This window comes from Anomaloglossus baeobatrachus, chromosome 6 (genome assembly GCF_048569485.1).
Source record: "Anomaloglossus baeobatrachus isolate aAnoBae1 chromosome 6, aAnoBae1.hap1, whole genome shotgun sequence".
Taxonomy (NCBI): domain Eukaryota; kingdom Metazoa; phylum Chordata; class Amphibia; order Anura; family Aromobatidae; genus Anomaloglossus; species Anomaloglossus baeobatrachus.
Window position 1 is genome coordinate 298,042,080 of NC_134358.1, and position 13,357 is coordinate 298,055,436.

The window sequence follows — 13,357 nt, forward strand, 5'->3', positions numbered from 1 at the left end:
AACCCGTAGCTGTCTGCTTTATCTGCACTGAGAATCAAAAATACCGCGGAGCGCTACGTCATTTTTTTTAAAGATTTATTTTTACAGCACTGTCATGTCAGGCAATCAAAATACAGGGAAGCCCTTTTTGTTTTTAGTTATTTAAATAAATAATTAAAAAAAATATATATGGGCTCCCGCTGCATTTTTTGTATTGCTAGCTAAGGGTATTCCAAGCAGCTACTGGCTGCTAACCCCCACTGCTTGGTGTTACCTTCACTGGCAGTGGAAAATCCAGGGAAGCATTTTTTATTTTTTTTGCCAAAAAAATCCCCAAAAAATTACGTGCGCTTCGCCATATTTTTGTATGCTAGCCAGGTACAGCAGGCAGGTACGGGCTACCCCCAACCCCCAGCTGCCTATTTGTACCCGGCTGGGAACTAAAAATATAGGGAAGCCCTTTTTTTAATTAATTCATGAATTTTATGAAATAATTAAAAAAAAACAAAACAAAAAAAAAACGACGTAGGCTTCGCCCCATTTTTGTGTCCAGCCGGGTACAACTAGGCAGCTGGGGATTGGAATCCACATCACAGGTTAGCCCGAGGTTTCTGGGCCCCTCTGCTGCGAATTGCAGTCCACAGCCGCCCCAGAAAATGGCACTCTCATAGAAGCGCCATCATCTTGTGCTGTATCCAACTCTTCCAACAGCCCTGGAGCCGGGTGGCTTGTTGGGTAATCATGAGTTAATACTGGCTTTGTTTTACTAGCCAGTATTAAGCCAGAGATTCTTAATGTCAGGCACGTTTGACCCGGCCATTAAGAATCTCCAATAAAGGGTTAAAAAAAACCACCACACAGGGAAAAAAATACTTTAGTAGAAATAAATACACAGACACATTAGAGACTCCATCTTTATTACCCCCTGTCACCCCTCCACGATCCTGCTCTTCTATCTTCTTTCCCCTTTAACACATGCAGCTCTGCTCCATCAGACAGCACAGCTGCATGGGGGAAGACGCTGTGCTCCGTGCAGAAATCACTCTGTGAGAGTGACCACAGGCTCCCGGCTGTAAGCGGTGGCACGGGTTGCCATAGCAATGCTGCTCCGATCACGTGATTCCGGTGCCGCTGCGTGCTGGTAGCGGGACGCCCCCGTCACCGCTACCAAGCGCGTTGCTATGGCAACGGTGATCTCCGTGATTGACCGGCTGTGTCAGCCGGTCAGGAGTCAGCTTCTGCGGACACTGGTAACTACGGTAAACATCGGGTAACCCAGAAGCCCTTTCCTTGGTTACCCGATGTTTATCGTAGTTACCAGCGTCTGCCACTCTCACGCTGCCAGTGCCAGCCCCCTGCACACATAGCCAGACTACACATCGGGTTAAATTAACCCGCTGTGTACTGTAACTAGGAGTGCAGGGAGCCAGCGCTAAGCGGTGTGCGCTGGTAACCAAGGTAAATATCGGGTTGGTTACCCGATATTTACCTTAGTTACCAAGCGCAGCATCGCTTCCACGTGTGCTGCTGGCTGGGGGCTGGTCACTGGTTGCTGGTGAGATCTGCCTGTGTGACAGCTCACCAGCAACCCGTGCAGCGACGCTCCAGCGATCCCTGCCAGGTCAGGTTGCTGGTGGGATCGCTGGAGCGTCGCTTAGTGTGACGGTACCTTAAGGGAACGGGGAAGCAGAGCGGGGAGTCGAGCTAGAGCATGTCGCGGGTACACGGCGATACACAAACGTGCACCGTGTAACAGAGAGATGCAATGACAGGCCCTACATGACATAGTCATGTGACCAGTCTGTAGCCAATGAGATAACAGGCACGTGACTGGTCACATGGCTATTTTTTAACGTCACAATAGGTCCTGCATCACTGCTGGCAGTGCTGGTTACCGGGAGGATTCAGTGATCATCGGATGGAATAGCAGCCGGAGACAGAGTGCAGGAGGGATCGCGGGGACCGGTAAGTGTTATGGCAATGTTTATTAACTGTATGTGTACATTTATAATGTGTTTTTATGTGTTTGTGATTGCCTCCTATTGTTTCCTATGCGGTTCGAGTTCGGTTCGTCGAACGTTCGCCGAACCGAACTCGAATGAGACGCCCGTTCGGCGAACTGAACTCGAGCCGAACCGCGAACGGTTCACTCATCTCTACTCGTTAGCAAGATTGCAGCGTGTGACTCCTCTGAGTGACTGTAAATGATCGCAAAAGAGGGAAAAATCGATGGTCATGGAGAGGTCGTTCTAAATCAAAATATTGTTTTCTGCCCAGTAGCGATGTGGTTCGTCGCTTCTCTGGCACCACACATCGCTGTGTATCACACCGCAGGAGCGACAACCATCACCTTACCTCCGTCCACCGGAAAAGGACGAAGGAAGGAGGTGGGCGGCATGTTCCGGCTGCTCATCTCCACCCCTCCTTTTCTATTGGGCGGCGGTTCAGTGACGCTGCTGTGATGCTGAATGAACTGCCCCCTGAGAAAGGAGGCGGTTCGCCGGTCACAGCGACATCGCAGAGCAGGTATGTGCGTGTGACGCTGCTGTAGCGATAATGTTTGCCACGGCAGCGATCACCACATATCGGCCATACGACGGGAGCAGGTGCTATCGCGCTCAACATTGCTAGCAATTGCGTGTAAAGCCTGCTTTATTTTTCCATCAACATATCCATATGAGGGCTTGTTTTTTGCAAGACAAGTTTTATTTTTTAATGAAACCATTCATTTCACCATATAGTGTACTACAAAATGGAAACAAAATTCCAAGTGCATTGAAATTATACAATTGTTTTTTGGGTTTTTTATTTTACCATGTTCACTAGATGGTAAAACTGACGAGAACGTAGATACCAAGTATAGTTTAAATTTTATTTAATTGGTGAAACAAAAGTTCAGAGCTTTGTAAAATGTTTCCTTTTGTTGTCATTTTCCAAGACTTGTAACATGTTTGGGGTAGCTAATTTTTTGCACCCTAGGCTGATATTTTTCCTGATACAATATTTGGGTAGTTGCGATGTTTTGATCTCTTCTTATTACATTTTATTGTACTGATGTGGCAGCCAAAAAAATGCAATTTTGGTATTTTTATTTTTTTCCATTATGCTGTTTACCAATCGGATTAATTTATTTAATATTTAGACAGATCAGACATTTTTAAACTCCACAATACCAAATATGTGTATTTTTTTATTATTGTTTATTTTTCAATAGAGCAAATGAGGGGATATTAGTACTTTTGTGGTTTATTTCTTTTTTTCATATTTTGAAAAACTTATTTTTCTCTATTTTTATTGTATTTACTAATCTCCTTAGGGATGCAATCACATTATGGGCCGCCAATATGAGCAGGCAATGCCATGCTTCCCCGGTGCATGTTAAATCCTGCTGTCAGAGATTGACAGCAGTATTTATATGATTAACAGGGTTTAACTGTTTAATAGCTGTGGGCGGATCTTTGATCCATCCGTAGGTGTAAGATCAGCCGACATGTACAGGGAAAGATGCGGGATGAGCATGCAAGCCCGCACCAAAGGCAGGGAGATGACCTTGGATGTACCAGTACATCAAAGGTCATGAGGGGGTTAAAAGAAAAAAAGGTTTGGGACTGTGATACCCAGTTAAAAAAAGATTGATTGCTCTTAGTGTGAGAAACAAAATAATAATCTTGTATTTATGATACCTTTTAATGGCTGACAGAAATAAAATGCCTGATGAAGAGATCTAAATAGTATAAAAGTGGAGTAAATGGAGTAGCTTGCATCAAGCCTGTTCATTGTAGCCATTGTGGAGCTGCCAAGTGACTACTAACTGTGCGTGTGTGACAGGTCCCCTTCCTCAGATTATGCCCCCAATCCTTGGCCTTTTACTAATGTAACACCCCCTGACCCATTCTGGGCTCGTTCCTAGGATAATGCCCCCTATGATGGGCCACTTCCTTTGATAATAGTATTCTCCAACACACTTTAAAAGTAAACAAAAAAAATCTTCTTGCCCATCTCTGCTCCTATGCTGTATACTGTACTCTTCAAAAGCCAGCGTAGGAGCTGGCAACCGACTTCGGCTTGCCCACTATGGCCAACGATGTCACTGCAATGGCCTCAGCAATAATGGGCACACTGACATCAGCTGCCAGCCTTTGATGGTTTGTCAGAATATATTGAAACACAGGAAGCCAGCGAGTCTCTGCATAGCAGTACATTGCAGCTTAATTTGCATTCTCAGATGTACATTCACCTGAAATTGTGGCTAATGTTGGCAGACACCCTCTAACTCTGATGTCCAATGCAGCTGCATAGGTGGTGTGTACACCCCTGAATAGCATGATCCTGTCTGACATTTGATTCCAAGAGTTCATTGCTCTACCCCCCCCCCCAATATGATTGCAGGGTGAAGAGTTACTATGGCAGCTGGGAGCATGCCAAAGGCCCCTATCACTGCCATGTTAGTACTTATGTGGCTCCTTTAAAAGACAAGCACTCAAACAATTGCATAGAGGACAACTTTGTTAGTTTTCGTCTATTCAATTATTTTTTTTTTTTCAAATGACACATACTTTAACCACTAATCAACTTATTTGCCCTTTATAATTTATTTTAAGAGTAAACTTATTTTGTTTTGTTTAATAATGTTTTCCAGTATGAAGAGTTATGAAACTTTGCAAATCTCTATAATGGGAGATATGTCTTCATTCTAGAAAAAAAAATGATATCCGAATGTACTCGTTTGGAGTACAGATGATGATAGTGAAATTCTTAGCTCAGCACCAGTGTCTCACGTAGGGCTCATTCAGATGTCCATGTAGGAGAAAAACAGACCAATTTTTTTTTTATCAGCATTTAGGCCGAAAACACACTTTCGCTTAAAAAACGTACGTGTGACACGGTCCGTTTTTCGGGTCCGTGTTCCGTTTTTTTTGGGCGTTTCTCCGGTACATATGGCATCCGTGTTATGGCGTATGCTATCCGTGTGTGCGTGTAAAATGTCTGTTTGTGCGTATAAAATGCCCGTGTATGTGTACGTGGAATGTCCGTGTGGAATGTCCGTGTGTGTGATGTCGTTTCTACATGTCAACTGACAGCAGACAGAGTTGCGCAATGAGAATGAACTCGGGTGAACTTCACCCGACTTCATTGTCATGCCGCGGCTCTGTCTGTGTGCCGTGTACTGATTAGCGGTCACCCGTGAAGGACTCACCGGTGACCGCTAATCCCCTGAGTGACTGAAGTGAGCAGCCTCTCTCTTATACTTACCGTTCCCCGATCTCAGTGTGGCGCTGCACGGCTGTTATAAAAACTCCGGCGGCTTTCCACTGCTTTCCACGCCCACAGGCGCCTGTGATTGATTGCAGTCAGACACGCCCCCCACGCTGAGTGACAGCTGTCTCACTGCACCCAATCACGATTGACAGCGATGTAGTCACAGGCGACTTGCTGTCACAATTGGAGGATTAATATAGCCACTGGTATAGTATTAATAGATCAACAAGTCTGTATACAGCAAAAAATACACATAAAATATAACCTTTAATAAGTCTCTTTAAAAAGAGGGTTCATCTTACCTCTATAAAAACAATATCTGTCACAGAAAATGCCATGCTCTATTGCCCACTTCTATCACAGGGATCAAAGCACTCTGCCACAGAATATGTATAAAAAACAGCTGACCACCAGGCCGAAGATTAAGTACAAACTCATTCGCTGACAACACACCAGGGAACAGAATTGGCTACACCCACTCATGTGTTGTCCATACAAATGTGCAGTAGTCCTTAAAAAAAGGACCAATGCAGACTAATACCTAACCAGTTGGTCAAGTAACATATATTACATTTCTGACCAGCAAGCATCAGTGGTTCAGAATAAACATGGCAATGCTCCTAGATACCAGAATTCACCGGAACAATGTACATGTAGAAAAGATGGAACAATCTCACCAATTCTGGTGCATTCAGTTTCCACAAACATCCGACGGACAATTTCCCATCATTATAGGCGTCTCCACAGTTCCTTTCAAACTGGACCTGGGATCCCTGTAGATTAAAGGTCACTGTGAATCTGGGAAGGACAGTGACCTTTAATCTAGAGGGATCCCAGGTCCAGTTTGAAAGGAACTGTGGAGACGCCTATAGTGATGGGAAATTGTCCGTCGGATGTTTGTGGAAACTGAATGCACCAGAATTGATGAGATTGTTCCATCTTTTCTACATGTACATTGTTCCGGTGAATTCTGGTATCTAGGAGCATTGCCATGTTTATTCTGAACCACTGATGCTTGCTGGTCAGAAATGTAATATATGTTACTTGACCAACTGGTTAGGTATTAGTCTGCATTGGTCCCTTTTTTAAGTACTACTGCACATTTGTATGGACAACACATGAGTGGGGGTAGCCAATTCTGTTCCCTGGTGTGTTGTCAGCGAATGAGTTTGTACTTAATCTTCGGCCTGGTGGTCAGCTGTTTTTTATACATATTCTGTGGCAGAGTGCTTTGATCCCTGTGATAGAAGTGGGCAATAGAGCACGGCATTTTCTGTGACAGATATTGTTTTTATAGAGGTAAGATGAACCCTCTTTTTAAAGAGACTTATTAAAGGTTATATTTTATGTGTATTTTTTGCTGTATACACACAATTGGAGGATCCAGCGGTGGCCACGAGTTACCTCAGTGACAGCTGAGCAGATCGCGCGGCTCTCTTCAGTAGCTTCGTGGAGCTGACAGGAGCGGTGGTGTCTGCTGCAGCTCCTGTCACCTTCATGTAGCAGAGCTGGAAGCGACGCGGGACCTCCGTGGATTACGCCGGACATGGAGGGGTTTTTCGGGCTTAATAAAGTGCTGAACGAGGGTATTTGTTAGTGTTTTTTATTGCAAATAAAGGATTTTTTCAGGTGTGTGTGTTTATTTACTGTAACTTACAGATTAATCATGGAAGGTATCTCGGGGAGATGCCTGACACGATTAATCTTGGATTTAGTGGCTGCTATGGGCTGCCATTAACTCCTTATTACCCCAATTGCCAACGCACCATGGCAAATCGGGAAGAGCCGGGTAGAGTCCCAGAACTGTCGCATATAATGTATGCGGCAATTCTGGGCAGCTGCTGACTGATATTGTTAGGCTGGGGGGCTCCCCATAACGTGGGGCTCCCCATCCTGAGAATACCAGCCTTCAGCAGTATGACTTAATCTGGCTGGTATTAAAATGTTTTTTTTAATTATTTATTTATTTATTTTACTGCACAGTATAGACACGCCCACCGGCTGCTGTGATTGGGTGCAGTGAGACAGCTGTCACTCAGCGTGGGGGCGTGTCTGACTGCAACCAATCACAGGCGCCTGTGGGCGTGGAAAGCAGGGAATACGAGATTGATTAATGAGCGGCCGGCATTTTCAAAGTAATTGTTGCTGCGTATTCTCTGCACAGCTGTTCCTCGCCGCGCTGGTGATCGGGGATTGGTAAGTATGAGCCGGGGGAAGAAAAAGACAGAGCACCAATGTAAGTATGACTGAGAACAGCAGAAAAAAAGGTAAGTAGACTGACTTTATTTAAAAAAAAAAATAAAAATAGATCGCTGGTTTAAAAACACACACGGACGAAACGTGCTGAACACGGACATACTCGGCATGCGGTTCGTGCATGCACAGACCCATAGACTGTAGCGGGTCCGTGCCTGCTTGCTGCCGGCCAAAAACGGACATGTCGTCCGTGTAGAAAACCGCACACACGTACTTACCACACGGACACACGTTCCGTGTGATTTTACGTGTGTGTGCCATCTACCATAGAGTAACATTGGTCTACGTGTCTCCGGTACGTGCAAAAATGTACCAAACACGTACCGGAAACACGAATGTGTGTTGCAGGCCTTAGTCTGTGGTTACAAGTATTAATGTTTTTTTCCTACGTCGAGAAAAAAAAATTCTTCTCTTCTTCTCTTTTCTGACAGTTCGTGAAAATCAAATCACACTTGAATGTCATCAGAAAGCAGTAACGGTAACTCAGGAGTTTGCCGTATGATGGTACTTACACAAAAGACAGTATATGGCTCCATACCAGTTGCTCATAGATAAACACAGTAAAAGTATGTGTGTAAGAGCACATGCCTAAAGGCCCCGTCACACTAAACAACTTACCAGCGATCCCAACAACGATAGGGATTGCTGGTAAGTTGCTAGGAGGTTGCTGGTGAGATGTCACACTGCGACGCTCCAGCGATCCCACCAGCAACCTGACCTAGCAGGGATCGCTGGAGCGTGGCTACACGAGTTGCTGGTGAGCTCACCAGCAACCAGTGACCAGCCCCCAGCGCCGCGTGGAAGATGCTGCGCTTGGTAACTAAGGTAAATATCGGGTAACCAACCCGATATTTACCTTTGTTACCAGAGCACGCAGCTACACGTGCAGAGAGCAGGGAGCAGCGCAAACTGAACGCTGGATCCCTGCTCTCCTAGTTACAGCACACATCGGGTTAATTACCCGATGTGTACTGCAGCTAAATGTGCACAGAGCAGGGAACAGCGCACACTGCTTAGCGCTGGCTCCCTGCTCTCCTAGCTATAGCACACATCGGGTTAATTAACCCGATTTGTCCGGCAGCTACATGTGCACAGAGCAGGAGCCGGCACTGACAGTGAGAGCGGCGGTGGCTGGTAACAAAGGTAAATATCGGGTAACCAAGGACAGGGCTTCTTGGTTACCCGATGTTTACTGTGCTTACCAGCCTCCGCAGAAGCCGGCTCCTGCTGCCTGCACATTTTGTTGTTGCTGTCTCGCTGTCACACACAGTGATCTGTGCTGCACGGCGGGACAGCAACAACTAAAAAATGGCCCAGGACATTCAGCAAAAACCAACGACCTCACAGCAGGGGCCAGGTTGTTGCTGGATGTCACACACAGCAACATCGCTAGCAACATCGCTGCTACGTCACAAAAGTTGTTAGTTAGCAGCGATGTTGCTAGCGATGTTGCTTAGTGTGACGGGGCCTTAAGATGAGTATTTGCTGACTTTTTACCTCAGTATTTGGTGAGTTTTTACCTCAGTATTTCAGTATTTGTAAATTAATACTAGGAGTAAAGGCCGCTTTACACGCTATGATATATCTAATGATATGTCGTCGGGGTGACATCGTTAGTGACGCACATCTGGCATCGTGTGACATATCGTAGCGTGTAACACAAATGAGCGATTGTGAACGAGCAAAAATACTCACCTTATCGTTGCTCGTTGACACGTCGCTCATTTTCAAAAAATCGAACGTCTTTCTGTGCGCCGGTTTTTCGTCGTTCCCGAGGCAGCTCACGTCACTCCGTGTGACACCCCAGGAACGATGAAATGCAGCTTACCTGCGTCTCGCCAGCAATGTGGAAGAAAGGAGGTGGGCGGGATGTTTACGTCCCGCTCATCTCCGCCCCTCCGCTTCTATTGGCCGGCCACTGTGTGACGTCGCTGTGACGCCGAACGTCCCTCCCCCTTCATGAAGTGGATGTTCGTCACCCACAGCGAGGTCGTTTGGAAGGTAAGTGCGTGTGACTGGAGTTTACGACTTTGTGCGACACGGGCAACAAATTGCGCGTAACATACAAATGATGGGGGCGGTTGCGATCGCTCATGCGAACGCACGATAACTCATAGCATGTAAAGCAGCCTTAAGTAAAAAATGTAGAAGTGGTGAACATATTTCTATTATACAGGGTGGGCCATAAGTATGGATACACCCTGATAAAATGGAAGTGGTTGCTGATATGACCTTACTGTTTGTGGCATATTAGTACATGGGAGGGGCCGAACATTTGAGGCAGGGTGATGCCCATGGCGGCCATCTGCAAAGCCGCCATTTTTAATTTGACTTTCATTTTTTCAATGGGAAGACACATCAAACACAGAGAATTGCAAGAGAAAAACAATAGTGTGCTCATTTTTAACGTATATAAAAAGAGCCACAGCCACACCATGATTTACCAGATACATATATGACTAATAAGCACCATGTTATGTATAGGGAACTGGATGGGGACTGAGGATAAGTCGTAATAGTTATGGATCAAAGAGAAAAGCACGACCAGAAATCCAAGGTGCAAAAGGTGAAATCTTTATTAACACAGGGGTAGGTGCGGGGCGGCACGAAACAAGTGGGGGCGCAGACACCATTCACTGAACAGATTATATATACACAATTATCACTGGTTCTTTATAAACTGATGTTTTGGTCTATCCATAATGTAATGTAATCATATACCATCAACTATTTCATATATTGCATGTAAATTACACAAAAATACACATATGATAGAACCAAAACCACCATTAACCACCAGGCAGGGCCATATCACAATCTAATGGAGAGGAAAAATTTCCTACAATACGCATCCATCTGACTGCCTGATACTAATTAATGGGGAGGAAAAATTTGCTTAAATTCCCATCTATTAGAGTCCTATAATCAAATTGAAACAATATTAGGACAATAATAGTAGCAGTGACATACAGTTAGGTCCAGAAATATTTGGACAGTGACACAAGTTTTGTTATTTTAGCTGTTTACAAAAACATGTTCAGAAATACAATTATATATATAATATGGGCTGAAAGTGCACACTCCCAGCTGCAATATGAGAGTTTTCACATCCAAATCAGAGAAAGGGTTTAGGAATCATAGCTCTGTAATGCATAGCCTCCTCTTTTACAAGGGACCAAAAGTAATTGGACAAGGGACTCTAAGGGCTGCAATTAACTCTGAAGGCGTCTCCCTCATTAACCTGTAATCAATGAAGTAATTAAAAGGTCTGGGGTTGATTACAGGTGTGTGGTTTTGCATTTGGAAGCTGTTGCTGTGACCAGACAACATGCGGTCTAAGGAACTCTCAATTGAGGTGAAGCAGAACATCCTGAGGGTGAAAAAAAAGAAAAAATCCATCAGAGAGATAGCAGACATGCTTGGAGTAGCAAAATCAACAGTCGGGTACATTATGAGAAAAAAGGAATTGACTGGTGAGCTTGGGAACTCAAAAAGGCCTGGGCGTCCACAGATGACAACAGTGGTGGATGATCGCCGCATACTTTCTTTGGTGAAGAAGAACCCGTTCACAACATCAACTGAAGTCCAGAACACTCTCAGTGAAGTAGGTGTATCTGTCTCTAAGTGAACAGTAAAGAGAAGACTCCATGAAAGTAAATACAAAGGGTTCACATCTAGATGCAAACCATTCATCAATTCCAAAAATAGACAGGCCAGAGTTAAATTTGCTGAAAAACACCTCATGAAGCCAGCTCAGTTCTGGAAAAGTATTCTATGGACAGATGAGACAAAGATCAACCTGTACCAGAATGATGGGAAGAAAAAAGTTTGGAGAAGAAAGGGAACGGCACATGATCCAAGGCACACCACATCCTCTGTAAAACATGGTGGAGGCAACGTGATGGCATGGGCATGCATGGCTTTCAATGGCACTGGGTCACTTGTGTTTATTGATGACATAACAGCAGACAAGAGTAGCCGGATGAATTCTGAAGTGTACCGGGATATACTTTCAGCCCAGATTCAGCCAAATGCCGCAAAGTTGATCGGACGGCGCTTCATAGTACAGATGGACAATGACCCCAAGCATACAGCCAAAGCTACCCAGGAGTTCATGAGTGCAAAAAAGTGGAACATTCTGCAATGGCCAAGTCAATCACCAGATCTTAACCCAATTGAGCATGCATTTCACTTGCTCAAATCCAGACTTAAGACGGAAAGACCCACAAACAAGCAAGACCTGAAGGCTGCGGCTGTAAAGGCCTGGCAAAGCATTAAGAAGGAGGAAACCCAGCGTTTGGTGATGTCCATGGGTTCCAGACTTAAGGCAGTGATTGCCTCCAAAGGATTCGCAACAAAATATTGAAAATGAAAATATTTTGTTTGGGTTTGTTTATTTGTCCAATTACTTTTGACCTCCTAAAGTGTGGAGTGTTTGTAAAGAAATGTGTACAATTCCTACAATTTCTATCAGATATTTTTGTTCAAACCTTCAAATTAAATGTTACAATCTGCACTTGAATTCTGTTGTAGAGGTTTCATTTCAAATCCAATGTGGTGGCATGCAGAGCCCAACTCGCGAAAATTGTGTCACTGTCCAAATATTTCTGGACCTAACTGTATCCAAAAGACTCAGGGGACTAAGCACCAAGGCTTGTATAAGTAAGAATAGACAGGTGGCACATTTTTACCTGGAAGGCAATGGTGGTCAGAGGGAGGTGTTCAGAGAGAGGTGTTGTCTGCGTCCTTCCCGACGGCCGTTTCGGCTATGCAGCCTTCGTCAGGGGGCGTGGACGCTTTATTTGATGTCAGCAACAATTCTTTTTTTATGGATAACTTTTCTAACTAAATTTAATTTTTACATTTCCTATTGAGATCTTTGTTAAATGATTCTTCTAAACCTTTAGTATTTCAAATTTTTTTTTTATTGTAGTTAGTACTTTTCTATTATGCCATAGCGTTTTCCATTCATTACGAGACATTTTGTTACCAGCGGGTATAAACTCATAACACAATTCATATAATATGCCGTTAAAAACTTCCGATTTACCTCAAATGTACAGATACTGAGCCAAAACGGGACCAATATACAATTTTCTTGTACAAGTTACCGGTGGTTTATTTATGTTACTTTATCCTTACCTTTATTATATCTCAACTTTTTAAGTGTATTTTATGATTAAGCATATTTACAAAATCTTTCTTTTTTTTATTTCTCTATTTACAGCTGGACAAAGATCTTGAGGAGGTGACAATGCAACTTCAAGATACTCCAGAGAAAACAACTTACATCAAACAGAACCACTACCAAGATCTGAATGATATACTCAGTATACGAAACTTCACAGACAACAAAGGTAAAATGATCATGAAAGGTTATTTTAATATTCTAAGTTGATGCTCACATAAGACTGAAGCCATTGCAGACCTCACGGTGACATCACTCTTATCAAACCCAAATCCTCTTTTAGAAAAAAATCATTGCTTTCAATTGATATGCACTTAAAGATGCTAAAACATTAGTAAACGAGACATTAGATTAAAAGCAAAGTAAAATAATGAGGTATTATTTACCTTACAAAATCATTAGCATATTTCTATTTGGTTATGGCTCTAGTCAATGATGAGGCATGGCTACAACCGAAAGTCCAATTCATGAAAAGTGGCAGCATGTCTTACCTTTGACTTCAGTCTTTTACTGGAGTAAATTTATGATCACTCCGCTAATAAAAGACTAAATTCATTAAGTCACATGATCAGAAGTCATCGCAATTCCGGTCATGCTCACTAGACCTCTGTGAAGCCGGGACGGGTACATCCGGCTTCAAAATGCGCATGATAGGAAGTGTCATGGCTTCTGATC

At 43.8% G+C, this 13,357-nt stretch overlaps 1 protein-coding gene across 1 annotated transcript in view; it reads left to right on the top strand.

Annotated features, from left to right (window-relative positions):
• Positions 1–13,357, top strand: part of GABBR2 (gamma-aminobutyric acid type B receptor subunit 2) — a 1,152,522-nt gene that overhangs the window by 1,074,631 nt on the left and 64,534 nt on the right. The window contains exon 17 of the mRNA XM_075314883.1: positions 12,722–12,851. Coding sequence (XP_075170998.1) covers positions 12,722–12,851 — 130 coding nt within the window. The remainder of the gene's footprint in view (positions 1–12,721; positions 12,852–13,357) is intronic.